Here is a 24,550-nt window from a genome sequence, read left to right as displayed (position 1 = left end):
TGAGAAGGGACTGATGGGGTGGGAATTTCTCCCAGGACATGGCCATCCTTCCTTAAGATTTAAATCTTTAACCACAGCTCTTCTTCCTCCAGGCATCTCTAACCCTTGGTGCTCACAGCCCCTGTCAAACTCCCAGCTCCAAACCTTTCTGTGTTGTAAACCAAACACTGAGCTCCTCTTCCTCCTCCTGGATAGTACTTTCAAAGGTCCCCCACAGGATCAGCCAAAGAGGCTCTTCTGAAGCTGTGACATGGAACTCCTGCCAAGCTCACTGAGATCCCAGGTACATCCCTCTTCAGACATGAGGCAAATCCTGCTGGGATTCAGAGACCCAGTGCCAGTTAACATCCTAAGTTATTCTCAGCCACTGATGGACCTGGAGCCAAGAGATCTTGCTGTGTTTTTTTATTGTTTCATGGAATAAATGAATTTTAAATACAGAATTAAAATTTTGTAAAAAAAAAAAAAAAAAAGTATTAAAAGCCAGCATTCAGAAGTAGGTTGCACAACAGTGACAGAAAAAGTCATACTTATTTTTTGATACAAAGATAAGGAAGAAAAATAAAAAAGCATATCCATCATCTGGAAAGAGATGGTTGGGGGTTTAACAGTTCCTTTCATATCCGAGAACTGGTATTTGTTCCATGAGAATGTCCCATCAACCTTGTTTTTCACAGCACTGATTCACATTATTTGGTGTTCAAACAAACCCACTAATTTGTTCCTTACAGAAGCAGTGATGTAGCATTTCCCTCTCATGTATGGAACCCAGTATGTTTAATAAAACATCCAGTTCATGAGGCACGGATTAAAATGCAGAACACTGCAATTTGCAAGTGTGCAGTTCAGGTTACAAAACATCTCTGAGCAGGAAGAGGTTCTTCTGTCTCTCCCACCAACACCTTTGTGAGTTAATTGTCTCTTATGGTAAAGTGTATCTGGCATTTGCTCTTTGCTAAACTCCATCACTGCAACAAAGGCTTCCAGAAGTGATGAGTGAATAGGTACCTTTCATCTTTAATGCCCGACTCTAAAAGCAGCTTGATCTGTCAAGAGGCACAGAGCACCCATCCTCAAGGATAAGAATCAGACCCTTTAAGGCACAGTTTAAGCCCTATGAAAGAGAGGCACCTCAAGAAGTCTAGACAGGGTTCTGGATTTGGGTCAGGAGGTGGGTTCTTGGCAAGTTTCTTACAGTTTTTAAAAAGACACCTCTGAAGATAATCCCACCAGTCAGTGTATCTGCATCATCTGAATCAAAAAAAAGTAGTCAGGCTAATTTTTATGCATCATTTCAAGACATCAGCACCACTCACACAGTATTCACAAGTCAGAAAGAATATGGACTATGGGTAGCCTGCTCCTCAAAGATCCAAACAGCCACAGAACACAACCACAGACAAGGCAAACCACAGACTGAAGTGTCCTTACAGGAGAAACTAGGACCTGGAGGTAATGAATAGGGATAGCTACACATCAGCTTGGGGAAAACAAAACAAAACAAAAACAGGAGACAAAGTTCAGAGCACAATGGAAATAAATGGAGTTAAACAAAAGAAATAATACTGGAGATTGTCACTATAGTGTAGCTAAGACTTGGCAAATGAAATACTTTGAGTGTACACTTGCAGAGCAGCCCTGCGTTGGCCACATGAATAAATACCCAAAAGTTTAAAAAACAGTATGTAAAAAAAGACATTGGGATTTTCAGAAATGGTGCATCCCTTGTAACTGCATAGGAGGTTTCCTCACATGAGGTATTTCAGCATCATCACAAAGGAGAGCAGTACTTCTGCACTCCTCTTCCACAAGTGCTGTTAAATTTGAGCTGAGGTCACACGCTGGTCATGCAGCAATGTGAGGTGCAAGTGTTCTGCTCTACCCTCATCCCTCCAGACCACAGCAAACCCACTGAGCTGTGAGGGATCAAAACATGCAGTCAGAATGGTAAAGGCTCAATTCAAGACCCACTGTGCCAGTAGATACAGGCATGAGCCTCTTATTTCAGCCACTGCACATCTTAGGTTTTTTGTCTGGTTTTGGTTTTTTTGTTGTTGTTTTTTTTTTTTTAAAAAGACACATCCAGAGCCTTCCAGAAAGAAGTTTAGTTCATGTGGCCAGGTCAGATTACTAACCTCAGATTAACTTCTGAATATTTCCTTGGCTAGGTGGTCCAGCAAAATAAATGCAAGTTTTTACCCTCAACAGTGCCAACCTGCACATTTGGGTTTTCATTACCAGCAGAGCTGTATGGGACAGGCATCTCTCCCATCATGCTGTATGTTTGAAAGCCTGATGTCCATTCTATACTTTTTTCTGCAAGGAAAATATTTTTCTTGTGTTGCATTTATGTATTAAACTGTAGTCATTAAATACATTGGCTTCACATCCCATCTGGCCTTTTTGGAAGCATCCTTTTAAGTTCTTCAAATAATGTAACAGTATCTCATTAGCAAAACCCAGGTTCACAACTTCTTCTGGTGTTGTGCAACAGTCAGTAGTGGATCTTACCAAAGGGATGTCATTAGTACCACTGCAGCATCTGAGTCTCTCTCCTCCAAAATATGGATGTGTTCAAGAGAGCAATTCCAGAGAAAAAGAAATCTTCTGCCATCTTCGAGATGCTATTGCTACAGAATCACTGTAGCTTTTTTTGCAGGTTTTTTTGTTTTTTTTTTGGGGGGGGGAGGGATATTTTGTTTAAGCTTTGTCATAACCCCTGCAAATTCTGCTCCATGATGATAATTGCTGCTTGCTATCAACTTGCCTGTTAGCATTTAGGCTTGTGCACTTTCACAGCCAGATGTAATGGAATTACTACACAAAGCTGTTTGGCCTTCCAAGACACAAGCATTGTCCAGTCTGGGACTATATCAGGAACATCTCTGTAGCTTTTCCATGTATTCCAAAGATTTCCACCAAATGCTTTGTTTGCCTCATACTTTCCTTAGAACATCCGAGGGTAAGATGGGTTTTGCTTAATTATCCACTCAGCATGGGGATTGATGTGGTACAAATCTAAGAGGTAAGTGTCTGGGTCCAGGCAATGTTCCCCTATCAAAACAAGAGTTCAGAAAAAAAAGAATATATATTTAATCCTATTGTTGCTCAGGGTTCCCTCCACAAAACCCCCAAACTGGAATTTGTTCACATTCATTTCAATATCACACTTGTTCATTTGTCTTCTAAGTTTTGGAGATCCCTTCCAAATCTCATCCTTTTTGTAACCCCCTCCTAGAACAAGTTAAGCCTAAAAACTGGTGTCCTTTTTGTCAGTGACCATCCAGACTTACCAATATTGCCTCCTACTTCATACAGGAGCAAATTACTGCACTCCATTGAGTTGTTACTGCAGAAAGAAAAACAAATTTATGTTAACAAAGCCTGTCTATTAACATCTCTTCCAAAATAATTGCTTGTGGTTCAGATGCCAGCAATGGTCAAGGAAACTACAGGCCATGGTGCAGAGACCTTGCTGATCCTCCTGAACATCACAATTGTGGAAAAGAACACCCAAAATAGGAAAAAAGAAACCAAGACAGCTATTCCTCCCTGGTGGCAGCAAGAAGCACACTACCTGCAAGCACTAACTTCTCAATAGGCAGACAGCAGGCATAAATTCCAAAGCTCACTGTCAGCATTTCTCTGGAGCTGAGGGGCTGCTCAAGAGGAGCTCTTCTGCAAGAAGACTTCAGCAGCTGCAGGAGTTAGGGAGGTGCCAGCTGATCCATATTCAGCCACACTCCTTGCCTAGATATCTGCTGCCCAGAGACACTGTCAGGAGCTGCACTAATACTTTACCTACCAAATACAGTCTGCAGGAGAGGTGACAGGGATGGGAATTCTTGTGGATATTTTTGGGGTTATTTCAGCAATCCACCACTGGAACAGAGGCAAGTATAAAGGTTATTTTAGAAAATCCCTACATTAATATATGCATGCTGCAAATACCACTCCAGGCAAATACTTAGCACAGGTGATGTTTTTCTCCAGGAGAAGTAGAGAGGGTTTGTTTTGCAGGGTCAGTGTTATTCCACTTCTCCCCTCCAGCTAGGCTGCTAAAATTCATTTAGTCATCCAGTAGCCCAGAGGGCATTGCTGGCCTCCCAACAGCCTGAGCCCAGTGGTGGAATCACTCAGCTGAACTAACCTTTCCTTGCCCCATCCAACACATTATTTCCAAAACTCAGACTAGAGAAACTGATAACAGACTCCTAACAGCTCACTGTGCCACCACATCAGCTCTGCCAGAAGACACAAAAGAACAACTAGACCACACAGTATTTAAAAAAAAAAAAAAAAAAGCCATTTACCACTTGAGGAGGTTGACAGTGTTAACAATATTCCAGCCATTCTGGCACAGATTCTTTTGAAACTGCCTCAAGACATCAGCAACTCTGGTTGCATTGTTCAAATGCACCTCCAGTGAATCCTTCAGGAGAAGAGAAGCATGGACTTTCACAATCTTGGAAGGCTGAGCAAGACAGGCAGAAAGAAAATGTTTAGAGAACGACTTTGTTATCAGCTAAAATATCAAGTTTCAAAATAGATGGAGAGTGTGAAGTATTAAACCTATCCAGCCAGCTGCTGAGAGAATTCAAGGGTTTTTTTCTTATCCCACACACACCACAGGGTGGAAGCCGTAGTAGCATCAAGGTGAGGATTACAAACAACCCATCTGCGTCTGGGTGCTGAGCTGGGGAGCAAAGCACCGCTCCATCAGGGTACGCTGCTGCTCTCTGCTGTTCAAACACAGCATCGGCAGGAGAAGCGACAAAGGCTCTGATGAAAATAGGGTTTGGCAGAAGGAATTTTGACAAACTGTTTAGCCCAAGCCTGATAGACTCCTCTGGAATTCATTCCAGCTCCCGAAAGAGCAGTTTAGGCAGTTGAGTTGTGGACTAGTGAATTTCAGAACGGTCATAAGGTAATTAAAAAAAAAAAAAAAAAAAAAAAAGGAAAAAAAGGAAGCACCGAATCAACACAGACCAGAGTTCAAGTGCTTTTTCTCAGGGTTGTTTTCATCAGCTCCTTCACGAAGCAACCAAAAAAAGGTAGGATGACTCCAAGGATCGTTTCCCAACATTAACATTTAAAGAGAGCTGATAATAATTTCTGTTTTAAAAAAAAAAATCTCTCTGCACCAACACAAGAAAGAGAAGAGACTTTTCAGGTTTCGGGGAAGTTGATTCTCTCTTTAAGTGGCAAGAACCTCATCCTCAGACCCTCCCACACAGATCAGCAACATTACAGAGCAAAAGTAAAAGATACAAAAATGTACTTTTACTCTATTGTAATAGTCTGAAATCTGATTTAAGTTAATGGGAAGAAGTTTGCCTTTTTCATGCAGACATATCTGTCCAAGCACATGGGGCCTGGAGAGCCATGTGAATTCTGCTCTTCATGTGAGGTAGAGACCAGCATTTTCTGCTTCAGGTCTCCTTTTTACTGCCATTATGCAGCATCTTAACCAAGTGTTTTGTAGCCTGAGATTTATTTGGTACATTTGCTCTTGGGATCAGTGTTTCCACAGCCAACCCAAAAGGGTCTGGAAACTGCTTCTCATGGTTCTGCAGATTTTTTTCTTGCTTGCTCTGTAAAGAGCATTACCCCTCACAGCTTTCCAGGTTCTCATGAAGTCACTCACAATGAGAAAGTGTTTGACAATGTTAGGAAAGAGTCTAGTTTTTTCCAAGTCCTAACTCACCTCTGCCTGGTTCTTTTCCACTTTGTCTTTATCAGCATGAATTTTCCGCAACAAATTTTTAATTCGCTTGTCATAAAACTGATATTTTTTGTTATTGCTCTCATTCAGTTTTCTCACTTGAGCTACCAGAAAAGAGGAGACCTGGGAAGAAGGAAGAAGATAGGAATTAAATCTAGTAGAGATTAAGATGCCAGTTAAGAGCCTTAACATCACTTTATGAAGCTCCTTGAATAGACAAAATATCCATATATATCGACAGCTGGTAGCCTCGGAGCTCAGCCAAAGGATTTGCCTACAGACATTTATCTCCTGAAGTTTCTAAGATGATCCCTTATACCAGTTCTAGGCAGACCAAGATACTGCTACACCACATCAAAAAGCACCTTTGCCACTTACTGTCCAGAGCAAATCCTGGTAATGGATCATCATCCGCACGACGTCGGCCGCCCCCTCTGCCAGCTGCTTCTCCTTCCCTTCAGGGATCTTGTTGGGCAGCCCCTTGTGCATGAAGAGGTTTGGGGCCATGACTGTGGAAACGTTCCAGAGGTTCATTTTGTTGTTGTTCTCCCTGGCAACCACTTTGCTGAGGAATTCAAGTAGAGCCTAAAGAGAGGGGAAGAAACTTAAAATATCCCTTAATAATAGTCCTTAAAAATCCTGCGGCAATAGCTGGGGAGACCATTGAATTAGATTTTTTTTTTTTTTTCCTGAGCAAATTCTTCAATTTTCTTCACTTTTCCATAAGCAAATCCTGTTTCCCCAGTCAGGAAGTTCAGTGACCAATTTCTAATATTAGGATACAACTAATAACCACACCAAGCAGAAGAGTTTGTCCAGCATTCAGGAATCAAGAGACCATCTGTGTGGGAAGTGGATGAGCTCCTGCCAAGGGGCAGGTGGCAATTTACAAGGTCCAGTTGTAAAACAGAATACAAAGAGGAAACCACCCCTCACTTCCTCCAATATCCCCTCAAAAACTATTCCAAGATGTGGAATAATAAACCCTTTTGGATGATCTCTTCTGCTTCACGCCTCCACCAAAGACTTGGTACAGGACAGATCATGTCTGAATGGATCATGTGTTCCTGCACTCTAAATAAAGTTTACAGGGTGCTAGGTCAGCCTTGTCTTTATTACCTGGAAGCTGAACTACTTGGGAGAGAAAAAAAAACAAACCCACACAGCAGCAATAACCAGCTGCAATGACAGTTCTTACAAAATAGAGAGAGGCAGAGGTTGTGCACTGCCTGCAAAGCTGATTCCATCAGCATTTATTCCTTCAAAAAGCAGGAGGTGAAAGGATGTGAAATGCCTTCTGGTCAGAAAAGGGTAGGAAGTTAGAACCCTAGTAGGTTTTTTGGTTTGTTTGTTAAATTAAAACCATACTTCATAGCTGAGGACTGCACCACAAACCATGAATTGAATTTTTTTTTTTTTTTTTCCTCCATCTCAGCATGGCCCTAGACAAGACAAGACCTTCACATCTTAGTGAGGTGTTTTAACACCCTGCCAAGGAACAGCACATTTCTAAACAGGAAGGCTCAAAGACCACATGGATTCCTACTTCTCTAAAGTTTGTACCTGAAAGGCAGACTGTGCTTACATCCCTGCACAGCCTCTAGGCTTGCCCACTCCCTCCATCATGGGTTTCCATTCTCAAGTCAATGAATTAAAAATCAAAGAGCATGATGTATGTTACTGACAAAAGCTGACAGAGTCCCTTGAATTAAAACCTGGAATGAGTTCATGTTTTTCCAGTCAAATCCAGAACAGGCAGTTACCTTTAGAGTGTTTCTGTTGGGCTCTGGCAGAATCAGGATCAGGAGGTTTAGAGCTTGCAATCTTTGTTTCAGGTCTGGAATATCTAGAGAGGGAATGCAACAACAGGACAAAAGCTCAGTCTCCTGACACTGTTCTTTTGAGCATGAGAATCTCCCAAGGAATAAAGCAATTACTGAGTTTAGTGTTTGTCATCTAGGATTTGAGACCTTGTTTAACATAAGTAACTCAATCTCACACAGCCCTTAAACAGTGAACTGCCTACATTTTAGAAGGGTGGGTGGTTTGTTTCAGAGCACACAGTCTACCTGCAAGTCTGATGCCCTCAAGGGTCATCAAAAGACCCTATTATTCCCCATTTCTTGTAGAGAAAAAGTCGTGCACTGAAACAATTAGCTAAACACACTCAAGGCATGGCATTACCTGCAGATAAACCAAGACTTGGAAGCCTGTGTTGCCACAGCTCAGCCTCTGTGTCACTATTTCTCAAGCTGGCCTAAGTCATGGCAGCAACCTTGCAGCCTTAAGTGACAACACAAATGAAGACTCCAGGACAGTGTTTCTACACAAAGATGTATGTGACCAAGCACTCAGGCTGACACCTGGCAGTGCATACATCCCTCAGCACACTGAGTCTGCCTACAGTTCCTATCCTGCTCTGTATTCCTATCGGATCCACAGGCTCCCAAACACACCTGGCAGGAGAGCCACAGACCAGCAGAGCTTTGCAAGGAAAGCACAAGCCAGCAAATTGATGCTCAACAGCCAAAGCAAGGACTCACTTTGTACAGCAGCAAATGCAGGGAGGTACTCTGCTGTCAGCAGTGGGGCTGGCAGCTCTCTGATGAATCTTTTCAGTAGCCCAGATACATCATTCTGGTGGACTTCATCCCAGCGGAAAAGGCCTGTATAGAAGTCCCTTTCCAGCTTCTGCTCCAAACTCTATTAAAAAAAAAAAAAAAAAAAGGTAGAATTTATTACATGCTTTAATAAGCAAACACAAGGTAAATTCTGTGGCTGAGCAGTAGGAGGGCAACCCATCAAGTCAAAGAGCCCAGAGACCCTCACAGCAGACCCTGCCAGATTTCCCAACAATGGATGTTTCCAGCTGTACTGGGAAGGGAGATGACACAAATCAGGTTATTGAGTTACATGGTTGAGCAACACATTCCCTCCAATATTTTCAAACACTGCTAAAGACTTCCTACCTTGATTCTGGTCTGGGACCCAGAAACTCTCAAAATGCCCTCTGTTTCAAGTCCTCTCTTCTCCAAGCAGGACAGCAGCTATTAAAAGGGAAAAAATCCAAAGTTCTTGAGCACAGAGGATGAGAAATCAGCCCTTCCTTATCACAGACTTCCTGAGGATCAGAGGTATGAATGAAATCAGAGGAGAACTTACTGACTGGAGTAACAGAGGGACCTTGGTGTTGGGAAGCAGTTTTTGGTCGTTTTCCAACAGGGTGTTGAGTGGAACTCCAAAGAGTCTTTTCTCTGCAACAGAAGCAATATGTTACAAGTCTGTATCTCCACTAAAACAGACATCAGGGAAATGTTCATCCCTGCAGGCTAAGAGGGAAAGTTCTGTAAGTGTAGGTAATGGAGAGAAACAGTTAACAGGACAAGTGCCTTTGGCAAAAGTAGAATGTGGTGGGAGGACTTAATGTTATGATCCGGTGACTTCCAGGAGAAATTCTGACCAAGGGTAAAGCACTTTTAACAATGTTTCTTATGAAAGACTGCCCTGTTGGAACATTTCAAACACAAAGCTAAGAGAAGATCAACGTAAAAATTCACAGTCCCCCCCAAAATTACATGAAAAGTAAAAACTAACCTGTTGTTTTCAGTTTTACTGTCTTGTTTCTCTTCAGCTCAAAGCCCAGAACATCACAAAGAGCTGTCAGTTCTATAAGGGCCAATGTGGGGATCTTCTTCATGTCCTGAGCAGATAGATCTCCAATCCTGGTCACTCCTAATCTGCCCTTGGGGATCTTAAACTTCTAAGGAAAAAACACACACTAGGTTTGGTGCAAGGTTCATTACTAACCCTGCTGCTATCAAGTTTTGCTGCATTTTTACCATTCCTTACCACAAACCAGGCATCTATTAATTCTTATTTTCAACACCAGACAATTGCCTCAAGCTGCTCTACTCAAGCTTCTACTCACCCACCAGCTGAATAAATATTTTCCTTGCCAGTATTGCTTTTTAGCTGTATGAGAGATCTCAATTTATCTAAACTTAAGACAGCTTGATATCCACCCTAATCTACTTGAACTTTGGAAGTAGTCCAGTACATTTGTGAGGAATAAAAGTGTTTGTATTACAGGTGAGAAGGTCCATTTATTCTCCTCTTTTCAGTGCAAATGACACAAATCCAAATCAAAATAGTTAGTTTGACACACAACTACTAATTCTTTTGACCCTCCACAACACAATGGTTATCCTTGCCCAACATGCAAGGATAATTGCATCACCTGCCCAAAATACCAACCTAACATAGGCCTGTCCTGACCCTATCCACAGAGGACACTTTCAAGTTTATCTACAGCTGAATCAAATGTCTTGTAGCCCTAAACACAAGAAGGGAGCTAATAAATTCTAACAACAAATCCGAATAAACCCTTCTTCAGTGCTTACAGTTAGGGTGTTTCCATCCTTTAACCTCCTTGATTCAGACAGGAATGATCCCTTGAGCAGGACAGCTGCTTGCTCTGAGTAGGCAATATCCATGTTGAACATCTCCTCTTTTCCAGGGTTTCGAACTTGGCAGGAGTAATCCTGGGTTTCTGCTACAGAGGAGAAAATGTCTTCAAGTTCAGGAAGCCAAAAGGATGAAGCTTAGAAAACAAGTGTGCTTAAAGAGCAGCCAGATTTGGGACAGATTTTGGGACCACCACACTTTAATAAAATACTGGGTAAATATTTGAAAAAATTGTTGTCAGAGCACTGTCCTGAGACTGGTCAGTAGGGTAACAATAGCTTAAAGCCATTACAGCAAATATAATCAGATCACTTGTAAGATGTGACAGACTTATGGACAAGTTGCAATTGCATATGGCATTTATAGAATTTCACCATATTATCCTTGCTAGAGGGATTTTATTGCATCTTCTAGGTGCTTTCTTGAAGAGTTACATTTATCAGTTTGAGTTGCAATTCCTACAACTCTAGAACTTGGAAAAACTTACTAAATCCACAGCTGGGGATAACCATGTATTAAAACCCCCACAAATAAGGTCAATGTTTCAGAGCCCAGATAATTTTAATTTTCCTTCCAGTTGCAGCTCTGCTTCAGATCCTACTCCCCTTCCCATCCTACTCTACATTTAACAACTTCCTTCTTACTTCTCTGTGCGCTTGAAGTCCGCAGATTGTGCCACAACTGATTTGGGCTGGATTCTTCTTTCCCTCCTGCTGTTTCCTGAAAAATAAACCAGAACATGTTCACTTACACAAAATACAAGTTTAAATACATATTCTTCCTTTCATGAAAAAGAGATGGAGAAATAAACAGTTTTTTGTTTCAGTGACCTCCACTAAAACTGTACAAGATCAACTTATCAGAACAGAAGTTCTTCGTTTTTTGGGGTTTTTTTTGGGTTAATGATGATTTCATGTGTCACTGGAATAAAGAAAACACAAGAGGGCTCCAAATGATACTAGAGTAGACAGTAGCAGTGCAGGCACTGTACAGAAACGTTCCAGCAGTCTTTAGATTATGGATTCTGGATCCTTATGGATTATGGATTATGGATCTCTTAGTTTTGTGTCAGCTTCTCAATGCTGTAACGTAGATACAGAATTCCTACAATATGATTCATTTCTACTCAAGAGATGAAATCATCTATTTGGAAATTCAAGTAGTCCCAGACCCAGAAAGCCAAAAAGTGAGCTACCACAATGCACTGAGGAAACCCCACTAACTCAACACACCTCCGAGCTGACTACTCCAAAAATGTCTCGGACGTCCCGCACAGGATGCTTGTTCTTCCTCCTCCGAGACCTGGAGTAGGTGTCCAGCCTCCTCTGCACAGCAGCAGCCTGGGTCTTGGTCAGGGTGGAGAGGAGCCCAATGTTGTCATTCTCTGAGGCATGGTCCCCCAGGAGGTCGGACAGACCCGCGTCCTGGAGCCACTCAGCTTCAGCTTCTCCCTCTGCGGGGCCAGGGATGAAAGGGGAGTGAGAAGAGAAAGGCCAAGAGCAATTCAAAGAGCTTGAAACACTTCAGAGGGAAAAAAACAGAAGCTGGAGAGCCCTCCTCTTCCTGGGGTGGCCACAGGACGTCACTGGAAGGGAGGTGTATCTTCATTAGGAAGCCCAAACTGTTCCCAAAATCTTAGCCCTGTTCCCAGCTGGGCATCAGGGGGAACCTGGAGCAGACACAGCACTTCAGGAGGCACAGCTGCCCACATTCTCCTTTCTCCTCATCCTCGGTGAGGAAAAATAGAGAAACCTTTAGAAGCAAAGCTATCAGCAGGAATTCAGGATCCCTCAGCAGCTGGGCACTCCGCATGGATTCAGAGGATTGCAAAAGGAACTGAACCCAGTGGGGGCTTTCGCAGGACACGAGAGGAAAGTCACGGGCACTGGATTAAACCTGCCCTCAGCTGCACTCCTGGGCAAAGGGAGCTCTGCCCCTGTTTTGCCCACTGCTGCCAGCACAAACCATCCCCCCCCACAGCCTTGAGAACTGACAAAAGGTCTATGAGAAGCCCCAGCACTGCATGTACAGCCAAATAATTGGCATGAGTACAAAACTATTCCTTGTATTTTTCATTTATCAATATGCATGCCTATATATCAACAATTTTTTTTAATACCCAGACACTGGCCTGATCGTTTGAAATGTATTTTATTTCATGTACTTGTAGAACTATTTGCATGAACCATTCCTACTCTTAACCTTTTTAAGTGGATTGGTCCTGATACAGTCATTCAACAAAAACAAAAATGTCATTCTTACTCTGTGCATTTGCTTTGTGACTGGGCCTTTTCAAAACATCACTGAAATTACAGACTATTCCAGTTCCAGAATGAAGCATGAGACACCTGGAGACAGTATAGCAGCATTACTCAAACAGGCTCAGTTCCCTTTCATTCATATATATATATACACACACACACACACACACACATTAAAAGTTGCACAAACACGGAAGACAGTTTTTTTCCTTATGTGATGCACCCTTTGTGCAAGTGAGAAAGTGCCCTAAGTGAGGAAGCTATGTGAAAACCATGGATAAAAGAAGCAATTTAGCAGGTGGCTTCAACTTTAACACCATGACCACCACAAAGCCTTTTTCATTTCTGTTCTGTTCACTGCAGGAAGCTCCAGCATAGCTCTATTGAAGGTTATATTTGAAAAGAAAAATCACAACTGAACTGAAGCCCACAGTCCATCCCTTGTCTTCCTTCCCTGTGTCAACTGGCATCTCCTCAGCTACTGAAGCTACTCAGGTGAAGTTTTATTATTGCTGCATCAATAATTAAGTCATGCAGCTCTTCTTGTGGGGTTAGTTTTCTTTCTCTGGGGAAACATCTGTTTTCATGCAACTCGTAAAACAGACAGTGACTGCTCTAGAGCTCTTTCCAGCTTTCAGAGCATGCTTATTGTGCTTTTAGGTGCTATACTGAGCCAGAACCTTTTCCAGCATCACAACACAATAAATAAAGCTGGGCCTGAAGTCAAGTTCTGCCTTTAATGAATCTCCTAGCCAACTGGGTAGCCTTACTGCATCATTTTAGGCCTTGGTTACTTCACAAGTCTGGTTCTACAGAGGCCAACAAGTAAGGGCATCCCCTGGCACTGCTTGCTTGGTCAGAGCTGCTCACAGGCTCCTGGTCCTGCTCATGAGTCTTCTCTGTACATTTATTTATTCGACATCCATGGTTCCAAATCAGCACAGCATACAAGAGACTTCTGGATTATTCTGTCTTCAGGAACTAAAGGAAGTGTATTGCTTGCAAATTTTAAAAAATATCCAATTCCAGTCATAACAGGAAACTAATCTAATACACAATGCTCAGCAGCAGGCCCTGAATCGGACATCCGTGTGAGCCTACTGCCCCATCTGATGCCAGAGCACCAGATTTTAGTTCCTCTATTCAATATTTTTAGCCCAATTATGTTTGCCAGGAACACAAACAGAAAACCAGGAGAATAGGTTATGGGCAGAAAGGGGAAATCACAGAAATGGGTCAGAACCAAGAGGCCTGCAGAAGGTGCAGGTTTAAACCCTGAGAGCTTCTAAGAGTTGCCATGTGAGGTCCAGACAAGCAGCATTTCAAGCACAATGGGGAACAAATTTGTAAAACTAGAGGACAGCAATTGCAAAAACTGACTTGAAACACAAGCTATGCAAAACCAACATTCATAATAAAGCATTTACTTCCCAAAAAAGCTAAAGGACAACTGAGCATCCTACAGGTCTGTGGGACAGGGATGACCTTATCAGTCTACTGTGTGGTCAGACCCTGGAGGGAGACAGAAAAACAGCAGACAGCAAGGAAAGGACATTGGTGTTTGTATTTCTGGAGGGGAAAAAAAAAAAAAGCAAAAAAAAGCCACTTTCAAGTGTTAGGGATGCCACAAGTACCATCAGCACCTTTCTGCTGACCCAGTTCTGCCAAGCCACACTCTGGCCTCCCCACAGCTGCCTGGTCCCGACGCCATCCTGCACGCAGGTCTCTGACAGCAGCCCAGCCTTCTCCAGCTGGGTCAGCATTTTTTCCACTGCCTCATCTACACGTAGCCTCCACCTTGTCCCTGTGCCACAAAGAGGATCAGTTATTTGCCAGGCTCAGACACACCGTGCCCAGACAGAGCTGTGAGCCAGGGCCTGGGCGCAGCTTCGCAGCCATCACGCAAAGGGTAATGGCGCCTCAGGCCCTGCAGGTGCCTCAGCGCCACCTCACAGCACCCGATGCCATCAGCGGCAGAGATGTGGAAGCCAAAAGACACCAGCCAAGCCCAGGTACACCTGAAGTTTCCCCTTGCTACTTCTGCTTCCAGCACAACCCTCATTTGCCTCAGCTCCTCCACAGAAGGCCAAGCGTGCTGCCCCTCCTTCCCCATCCCGCCAGGAAGGCTTCCCTACTCCGAGCGTTATTTCAAGTCTGTCTGGTTTTGATGGGCAATTAAGCAGTTGGCTCTTGCCTGTTAGATTAATATACAGCATTAAAAAACACTTTTCCATGTGGCCCTGCTTACACGCAGTAATCGAATTGCCTCCGGCATATCAGTGTTCCGGATATCCCAGACAGCCTTTCATCCCATGGCATGGCCCCTTTTCCAGAGTCTCCTTCCTGGAGCGCTTGTTTTCTGAGTCACTTTTGCATCTCTCCCACTTGAAAAACAAACCTACATCCTTTATGCAGGAACACTAACAGCAGACCTTGATGTTTACTACGTCTTGCCTGCTATGGCAGACACAGAAGATGAACTTCCCATCCCATTCTCCAAAGCCTCCTCCAAGCACCCAGGACATCTTTACCCTTCCCCACACACAGCAACACCCTGCGTATTTTTCCCCATTATATACACTGATCCTTCTCACTATCAGCCAGCACGCCACCTGTGGGCTGTAGAGGCCACAAACCCAACCATTCAAGATGGTGTACAGCCAAGTCAACCACATTCTTCAAAACAGACCCCAAGAGATGTGTGAACCCAATCTGCAGGATCTTAACACAGTTTATCATCCCTCCACCAGCCCAGGATGTTCTCCCTTCCACACCAAAATGCAATCAGTCCAGGTTCCAGTTATTCTCTAATACTGGATAGCATCAGTGCTACAGAAAGCCCATTAAAAATGCTCCTAAGCAAAAGAAATGGAAAACAAGGAGACATGTAAGAAAAACCTTGTGTGGATGAACTCAGAGCATTCTGTATGTTTAATATGGTTTCCTAAATAGTGAATCAGTGCTGGGGAAAGTCTGCTTTCCACAAAAGCAGCTCTCAAAAGCCACTATGATGATGTCTCAGAACCATGAACACAAACAAGCCTTCCAAAACACTGTCAGCTGTCCCAGCATGTTTACCATACAGCCACCTGCCCGGGCTTGAAACAATCTGGAACCTTGAATGTGCTCCTGAGTGACCTTTAGAGTCAGCTTTGCTTCAAAAGCTGCAGCCAGGCCAGGCCAGCACTTCCCTTCTCTGGGGCATTATTCACCACCCAGTGAAAAATAATATATAGTAATATTCAGAACCATATCCCAACATGCTTCTAAAGTATTCAGGTGCATAAGCCAATTTTCTCTTCAGGATGTTCATCTTCCTCCCCTCACTCCCAACATTTTTGGCAACCTACCCTCTTGAGTTTTGCCATCTGCAAGGCTGCATTCCTCTTGCTCAGCTTCAGCGCTCTGTTTAATGTTCTCTACTTCCAGCCAAAAACTGTCCATTGACAAGTTGTCCAAAGTCTCTACCCTGGAATTCGTGCCCTCTGACACCAGGGATGCTAGAGGACTCTTCGAAGGAAGCTGGCTCATTTTGCAGGGGCAATTTCTGGCGCTGGGAGAGGAAGAGACAAGGAGAGAGAGATTAAGCCAAACGTGTTCAGAGACGGCATTTGCGGTGCTGCCACCTTCACTGATTAATGACTGCAGTAAGAGGCAAACAGAGGTAAGTGCCAGACTCCCCTTGGTTCATATTCAGCAATAACAGACAAGGTTGGGATTAAATCCCCCAGAGTTGTGGAAAAACTGCTGTCCAGACCTGTGAGAGGACACAGGATTAACGTGGGCTCTCCAATGCTGTCCTTCCAGTGAGCTCACCTACCACTCCCACACTTACTTCCAAGACTCCAAGACAGATACCCTCTGCATTTACAACCAACCAAAATGTTGCAGGTTTGATTCTGCTCTGATTCTCTGGCATGGGCCACAAGCCTGACACCTGCCAGTGAAGACTGAAGCCATGGGGCTCCTCCTCCAAATACAAAAACCAGCACAGCTCTGTCTCCTGCACTCCAGCTCATGCAATAAACAACTTGGATGGCTGAAGCCCTCTTTCCCTGCCCAGACCAGATTTTTCAGCTGTGAAACAGCATAAGTGTCCTGGGAAACCCAAGCAATAGAATTTTCTTACCACCCTGCTGATTAAGGCTTCTCAAGTCCCAGACTGGCCTTCAGCTTTCAACCTTTCTGCAGAAAGTTGTGAAGTTCTCATCAGTGCATAATATAATGCCTCTCCTAAAATGAATTTTAATTCACTTCAAAGGGTTGGAAGCCACTTAAACCCTGCTGTTTATCTTTATCAAAGACTTAAAAAAAAAAAGTATAAGTGGAACCTACTTGTGAAACATCTTAATGGTACAATTTATGAACACAAAATTAAAGAGACTGCACACAAGGCTAACTCTGGGTGGTTTGAAAAACACCTGTGAAGAGCCACCACCCCCAAACATATTGGAATTGCTTTCTAGTCTCAAAAAAAAAAAAAAAAACAAACTCAAAAAAACCAAAAGAACCACCACCAAAAAAAAAAACAAAAAAAACAACCAAACCCAAAAAACCAACCCAAACCAAACAAACAAAAACAAATGAGAAAAAAAAAGTTTTGTGCCTTGAAAACCATAAGGAGGAAACAACCACTGAATGCAATGTAGCCTCTGACTCCAGAATGAGTTAGAAATTTATAGATGGCAAAATATCTGGAAAGTTTTAGTTCTTTGAATTCCACAAATCCATTATTAACACTGGTATATTCTGGCATTAACCTGATTCTGTCAAAAGATACACTCCAAGTCATAAAAAGCTAAACTTTGAGATCTACCAGCCAAGAGACCTGCACTTCTATTTACACATGTGCATACATATTTTTCTCTTAGATGTAGCCCTTCTCTTTTAAAAGTCAGAATTAAGGCAATAACTATTACTCGAGGAACATCTGGAGCCAGCAAAAGGCATTGAGAACAAGAATAAAAAGTTTTTATTTCTTTGTTTTACAGGAACACAAACATTAAAGTCTGAAAAGAGCTACTATACCATCCAGCCCACCTCTGATTAGGGCAGAAGTGATCACTTGGTTAGTACCTATCCCCACGTTTTCCACTTCAGGATATCCAGAAAACAGGCCTTCAGTTGAGATATCATTTTATAGCCTTGTAGAGCTCCTAAATATTCAATAAGATTATTTTTGTTAATTAGTTTTTCCCTTCAGAGTTTTTGCTAAGTTCTGCTGCAGCTGCTACTCTATATTGTTATTTCCCCTTACAACTTTCTAGTTCTATCTTAACCCATTGCAGTTAAAAACGTAGATCACATCCCTCACATTAATTCATCTTTAGGACCCATCTCTACTTTTCCCCCTTTGCTGATAGCCTTTTAAGAGGATTAGATTTAATCAAAGCCACCTTGCTAGTATAAAAAAAAATATTTAAAACCTTGCTATGATATTTCATTAAAATACTATTACATTCTACTCAATACTAATCATCACTTACAACGTAAAACTAGAAGGATGATTTTAGATTGTGTTGATGACCTTGTTTGGCCATAACAGCACCAGAAACATGGCAGCCAAACTTGCACTAAGAAGCAGACTCCCAGACAGGATAAACAACCCCCTAAATCTCTCCTAATCAAACTCAGAACTTCTCTTCTTATAAGTTCCTGCCTTATACTACTGTGGGATGCAGGTTACAGACCAAAGCAGCTCTCAAACATATCTTCTCTTCATGTCCAGTTTGGTTTAGAGTTGGGCTCATCTAAAATCCCAGAAATCTCCATGGATTCACACCAAAACAGAATTTGGGTTTACAACTCCAGCAGAACCTACCCTGGACCCAAGCAGCAGCTTTCACTCAGTGCCTATGCTCTGCAGCAAGCCTGTGTCACCACAGCAATGCCAATCCCTTCCCCACACCCATCACAGGCCGACCTGGACAAAAAAAAAAACCCCAGAATTTCCAGCCAACATAAATACAGTCTTCATCTCTTCCAAAAGGGTGGCTGTTGACTTATGTTGACCATGTTGTGACAGATGTTCTGCATGAATTACCCTGTACCTGACCCCAAATGCAAATTTTAATCCAGGACACGTTATGGCCAAGTGGAGTAATACTTACTGAAAACATTGGGGCAGATTCCTGAGAAGGGTCACAACACCCCCACAGTCCAGGTTTCAGGCTATAGCCTTGCCAGCACCTATTTTTTGTTCTGTCAGCACTTTCAAGTCCATATCAAAACAACACAGGGCAGGTGTAGGAACACAGTCTTACCAAACCACAATGAACTGCTGTACCCCACCCCATGCTTCTGTACCACCCACAAATATTTTGCTTCCTTCCACAGCTGGAAATGCAAATAATCCAGTAGTGCTTGCACCAAAAAAGCTCCACCATCAGTCAGACTGTATACCAACTCTAGGAGACCCATTTGAACTACTTGTGTGTGTGTCAAACATCCCAAAAAACAACCTCATTTTTTTTTTTTTCTCAAGAACCCCACAAACTGAGGCACTAAAGATGATTTCAGCAAGGTGCAGGATGCTGATGTCACACAGCAGCTCTGGACAGCAGTGGCAGGACCTAAAGTCCAGCTCTACAAATTCAAAACTAGTGTTGTCTCACAGGACAACAACCAAATCAAAACTCAGGCCTGTCAATTTAGAAAAAGTTTTACTCTCTGGTCTAACTATTTTATTTTTAAAAATTACTGCACCATGCTTCACAAACCCAACCAACCAAGTAGAGGGTTAATTTTAGATCCAGTGCACCTAAAAGATTGTTCTTTCCCATTGCATTCCCAGGTCGATGGAGGGCACCCTATGGCATATAAACACAGCAACAGTTTAGATTGAAACTGGAGATTGTTGGCTTAAAATGTTAATCACTCAGTTGGAACTGGGCAAAGAGCAGGTGGAATGATCAAGTTCACTCAGCAGCACTGTCAAGGTAACAAAGAGCCTAAGATTATGAAGTTTTAAAAATTAGCATAACAAAAAGCAAACTGGCAGAAAGACCTAGTTAAGGACAACCAAAAATGAAGGACTCGTTGGCAAGACTGACCATCACAACTCTGCCTACTGAAGAACAGAGGCAGTTTTAATGGGGCCTGAGATTCAGCTGACTCCACAGCACCTTCAGTCTAGCCCTGACTTAACAATATTAACAGCAAACTTAGGAAAAATTAGACTTGCATGGACATCATATGTTTAATTTTCTTATTATTTCTTCTACCCTTCTCAGGGGTAGCCCTTAGCACCATGCTGGCTCCACGTGTTGCTGGCTCACTGGTCCTGGGCTATAGCATACAGTCTCAGAGTAGTTTTTGATCTGTTCCTAGATACTGTCAACATACAGCAAACATATTGTAAACACTCGTGCAACTCTTGGCCCTCTTTAAAATAAAAATTAAATAAACACTGTTGCTATGCATTTGTTCATTCCAGGCTTGAATCATTCCGGTCAGAGAGCTGCTCAAAGGATCTGGGGCTGCCCAGACTACTTTGCTGCTTGCTCAACATCCTTCCCTCATTGAAATACCTTTCTAGCAGATGAATAAATAAATAGTTTCCTTCTCAAGCATTTCAAACAGAACAGGAGGGTGACAAGTGTAAGCCAGGAAAATGGAATTCCTTTAATAATGTTTCCAGAAAGCCCAAGATGAGAAAAAAGCAACAAGAACAGTTATACCAGGGAGTCCTTCTACACACAAGTACCTAATTTTAAAAGGTATTTCCAAAGAGCTGGAGCAAGCACAAAGGCACATATGAAACAAAGAAACAGATGGAAGGAGTCTCAATAAACCTTAACAGGACATTAACAGCAGCACTCCAGGCCACATTGTAGGAATCCAGACCACTAGCATGAGATACAAGGTTTTTGAAAGAAAACAACATAAAAACCCAACCCAAAACAGAACAAAACCCAAAAAACCCCAAACCAGACAGAATTTATTCTAGCAACCGGTTACATTATTCTGACAGATAAAGACACTAAGCCAAAGAACAAAGATACCTCAGAGTCACAACACACACACACATCTTACCCACAAGCAATTTATTTCAAGGTAAAAAAACAAACGATGGGTACAAAAACACAAGATTAAAAGAAACAAAACAAAAAAGGTCCGGGCAGGAAATAGTTCCTCTTCATATTGCTTCCAAGTTCCTACCCTAAGCAAGCAGTTTAAACCCAAATGAAGAGCTATATAGTTAATTCTGAGGCAAAAGAATCACCTAGAGATCAGTACACTATAGTTCATAACATGACAGGTTTTCCTGTTTAAAAACATGTAGTAGGATAAAAGCATCCAGAAACAACAGAAACATTCGAAAAACTGGAGAATAACCTGAAGCAGTAAGTCATATCTATAGCTATATCTATTTACATATAGATAGATTTTGCTTACTGAAAGTATTGATAGTTTAAACTTCAATCTTTCAAAGCTATCACTTTGATATAAATATATTTCTTTGAGAATTAATATAAATATAATATCACTTTGATATAATAAAAGAACCACTTCCTATATGGAAGAAGTCCATCTACTCATCAAAATCTTTGCTGCATGTGCATAATCAGCTATTTTTTTCAGACAGACAGAATTAGACAAGACTCCATTCCCAAGACAGAGAGAGTAAATTTCTCCAGGAGATGCCTTGTGGACACAAACAGCAGAACTTCCTTACCAAAGGTCTAAATCAAAAGAAAGCTCTACTGCAAATCTTCAAACCTGGCTTTTTTTTACCCTTCTAATCCCCCAGATTTAGCACACAAGGTACAAACACCCCAGACAACCTCTTCTCTCCTTCCCACACCAAGCAGCAGAAGAGCAAGACTGAAGTCTACTATTAGGAGAAAATGAAAAACACATGGCTGGTTCAAATCCCTTGGACCAGCCATTAAAGACAGTTTAATTATCAAATTACTGTGGCAGTGATGAGTAGTAACTTACCCGAAATACTGTTACCATGCCTTACTTTCCCTCACTTAACTAAAGGAAAGCAGCTAAAGAACAAGAGTCAAAGCAGCCTCAGAAGCAGCCTGTCACTGCTGACATAAACCTTTGCATATCTCTCACCACAGGGGATTTGCTCACACACCTCAGAGTTTCACCAAGAGCCTCCCCTACAAGAAGTCACACAGTGCCTCTAGCCCAGGCTATTTTATAGGGCAAGGCTGCCAACCACCACTTCTGATCACATCGAGGCATTTTTGTCAAGGACTTGGCACCCATGGGACAACCCACTTGGAGGTCTATCCCTACAGCACCAGCAAGAATAGCTCAGATGTCACTACCACAATTTGCTAATAAGATTACAGGTTGTTCTCAGTAAGGCAGCAATCAGTTCATCAAGCTCTGCCATTATGCAAGCAGCTCAGGGAGCAGCACCATTTCGGGTTTGTTTTGGAGAAGCCTGTTCTGCAAGTGAGACACAGGACCTGCCAGAGCACCCTGCGTGCATGGAATGTTTCATACCTGATCCAGCTTTCTCTCACCCCAGCAACAACAAGGCACTCCCCAACTCCTGGCATTCCTGGAGACCCCAGGGAGACAGAAGAGGGATCCTTTGCCCACTGCTATGAGGAGGAGTGAAAGATCTATGATTGTATGGTCTGGATCCTGATGCTTGTGTGTGATGCTGTTCTAGCTTAGCACCTCCATCACTCTCTGGGTTATGTCCACCACAGTACTGGGAGCTTTTATCTAAAGCACAGCTTATAACTTACCTGACAATGAGCATTTCTGTCAAAGTATTTAAGGGCAAAGAAACTCACTACCTACATCTCAAGCCTTCACTGGGAGTACCCTTGTCTCTTTTCTGTCTAGGAAGGGTCTAAACAAGCAAGCTAAGGAACAGCAAAATTTGCCTGCAATTACAGATCTGCCTGGAGGCACCTCAGACCGAAACTCGGAGGAGAGCAAACACCAGATTGATAAACCCATGCAGATACAGCCAAATTAAAAATATTCAAAGCAGTGTTTAGTTTAGTCTATTAGCTGGGTGTCTGCCCCATCACCGGAGAGTTTGTTTTGGCCTCAGAAGGCATAAGCCCTGCTCTCTGTACGTGGTTTTTGGTTTCACTCGAAGGTCACTGCAGACAAGCCTGTTGTTCACTTTCCCTGCCTTGGCCAAGCAGGAAAAGCTTTTCCTTAACACGGAAATCCGGCTGTGAGAAAGGGGCACCTGGCCAAAACAAAGCTTTAGGAGTGCTGCCATCTTTAAGATAATTATAAATTGATAAGCCCGATCTACCAGATGATTATATGAGAATCTTTTAATTAAAAGGTGGCACTCTCATCCTTATTTCCACCTTCACACACTCCACCAAATCTGGGGATCATCTAAACACACAAGTAGCTTTGTCCATCCAGCGGCCACAAAGATCCAGCCTGCTATTCCAGTTCCACCTCTCAGCACAGCACCAGGATGCCAAAACCAGTTGGCACAGGTCTCCAAAGATCATGGACCAGCTGGCACCGGCCACAGACAGGAGGTCCCATGTACTTGTTCTTACCCATTGTACAGACACTGCTCAGGGCTCCCTCCAGCTGCCGTGGGGCTGAGCCTGCACACGGGATTCCCACGGAGCATGTGGCATGGACTCACTGCCCTTTGGTGACTTGGCTGTCACAGCCTGGCACACACTGCCAGGGATCCTTCTGAGGCCAGGATGAGTCAGTAACTCCCAGATACTGAATGCATCCTCCAAACATGCTACTGTTCCATCAGAAGAGACACCCTGACTTCATCTCCATCACTCCTGTGACTTTAGGCAGGAAGCTCAACCTCTACACACCTCAGCTGCCCACCTTAGTGACTAAGACACAAGGGACCACGTGGTGCTCAGAGGAAAGCCTGCTAGAATTTGCATCTTTCATAAAAAGGATATGAACTCATTTTTGTGTGATCGGATATTAACGAAGGCTTTTTACAAAAACAGATCCACACACACTGAATATTTGTCCTACTCTTCTACAACGTTCAGCTTGGAGCAGATCAGGATGGTAGAGCTCATTCTTATTTCTTCTTGTAGCCCATTCTGTACCCACATCACAGCAGGGAATGAGTGATTAGAAGTTGCTACACAGATGGATGGGAATAGGCAAGAGACTTTGAAGAGGTCCTGAGAGGAACCTGCTGACCAGCACAAAGCAAGGAGGGGTTGAGAATCTAACCATGCTTCACACCTGGGAGGTGTAGGGATGCAGGACCATGGGAAGGACAGTCATTAGCTCCATGCTTGGATTCCTCAGGTAAGAGTTATTACACAAGATAAAGTGCTTGCCTATTACATTGCCACAAAAAGCTTCCCCATGACTGAGATTTATAACTTAATGCTGTAACTAACAACAAGAGTGACTCCTGTGAGCCTGGGGACACCCACCCCATGGACCACAAGCTCTGTCCAAGATGAGGCAGGGACAGCTGCCCCCACAGGGGCTTCTTCCCAGAGGTGCTTTGGAGGCCCTGCTGGGTAAGCCAGCAGGTGCCTTACTGTGAACCAACGAGCACACCAGTTGGTGCTGCAAAACTAAACAGTCATTAATGACAATTAATTAGAAAATCAGGATGCCTGACGTATCAGCACCTTACTCTCTAGGTGAATCCTAGCAGAGGGGATTGGATATACATATAGACACAGGATATATCTCACCTGCTGGTGAGCCCCAAATGAACAGATGTGAATTGCCACTTGCTGGGAGTAAAGTGCTTTGGTCAAAGTTAGTGAGCAAATTTGGGGTTCCTGCTGTAGTGCCTCTGCAGACCTGACCAGAGAGGTGTGCTGGCAGCAGTACAAACACTGCACCTCACCTAACTCGTTTGGCAAAAAACAAAAGTTGTGACTGAACTTTTTATTTTTATCAAAGAAACCCTGCAATACTCAGGGTGCTAGTCTAGTTCTCTCACACATGGGTAGTTTTGAAATAATTTACCATATTTTCCCATCTCATTCCCCCTAATATTTTATTTTTAATATTTCTCACATCTCAAATTTGCCTGGAATCTTTTAAAGATTCCATTTCTTTGCTTTTACACAGAGGGTCAAAGCAGGCTAGGAAAATCAGAAAGTCAGACAAACTTGAAAACATGAGCTATGGGTAGAAA

At 42.9% G+C, this 24,550-nt stretch overlaps 1 protein-coding gene across 6 annotated transcripts in view; it reads right to left on the bottom strand.

Moving 5' to 3' along the window:
• Positions 1-383: 383 nt before the first annotated feature.
• Positions 384-24,550, bottom strand: part of ARHGAP40 (Rho GTPase activating protein 40) — a 39,135-nt gene continuing 14,968 nt past the window's right edge. For 2 of the 6 annotated variants that reach the window (XM_071759625.1, XM_071759622.1), the window contains exons 2-15: positions 15,801-16,003; positions 11,422-11,642; positions 10,834-10,909; positions 10,126-10,277; positions 9,320-9,485; positions 8,888-8,979; positions 8,695-8,772; positions 8,269-8,428; positions 7,489-7,571; positions 6,104-6,310; positions 5,708-5,848; positions 4,314-4,474; positions 3,294-3,349; positions 384-3,054 (exon numbers count right to left, since the gene is read on the bottom strand). In XM_071759625.1, coding sequence (XP_071615726.1) covers positions 2,948-3,054; positions 3,294-3,349; positions 4,314-4,474; positions 5,708-5,848; positions 6,104-6,310; positions 7,489-7,571; positions 8,269-8,428; positions 8,695-8,772; positions 8,888-8,979; positions 9,320-9,485; positions 10,126-10,277; positions 10,834-10,909; positions 11,422-11,642; positions 15,801-15,981 — 1,881 coding nt within the window. In that variant the 5' untranslated portion in view covers positions 15,982-16,003 and the 3' untranslated portion in view covers positions 384-2,947. Of the gene's footprint in view, positions 3,055-3,293; positions 3,350-3,805; positions 3,883-4,313; positions 4,475-5,707; positions 5,849-6,103; positions 6,311-7,488; positions 7,572-8,268; positions 8,429-8,694; positions 8,773-8,887; positions 8,980-9,319; positions 9,486-10,125; positions 10,278-10,833; positions 10,910-11,421; positions 11,643-15,800; positions 16,004-21,393; positions 21,496-24,550 lie in introns of those variants that run through there. The other 4 variants (XM_071759627.1, XM_071759624.1, XM_071759623.1 and 1 more) reach the window with 4 other exon arrangements.

Source organism: Heliangelus exortis, chromosome 16 (genome assembly GCF_036169615.1).
Source record: "Heliangelus exortis chromosome 16, bHelExo1.hap1, whole genome shotgun sequence".
Lineage (NCBI taxonomy): Eukaryota > Metazoa > Chordata > Aves > Apodiformes > Trochilidae > Heliangelus > Heliangelus exortis.
This window is presented reverse-complemented; position numbering and strand designations above follow the sequence as displayed.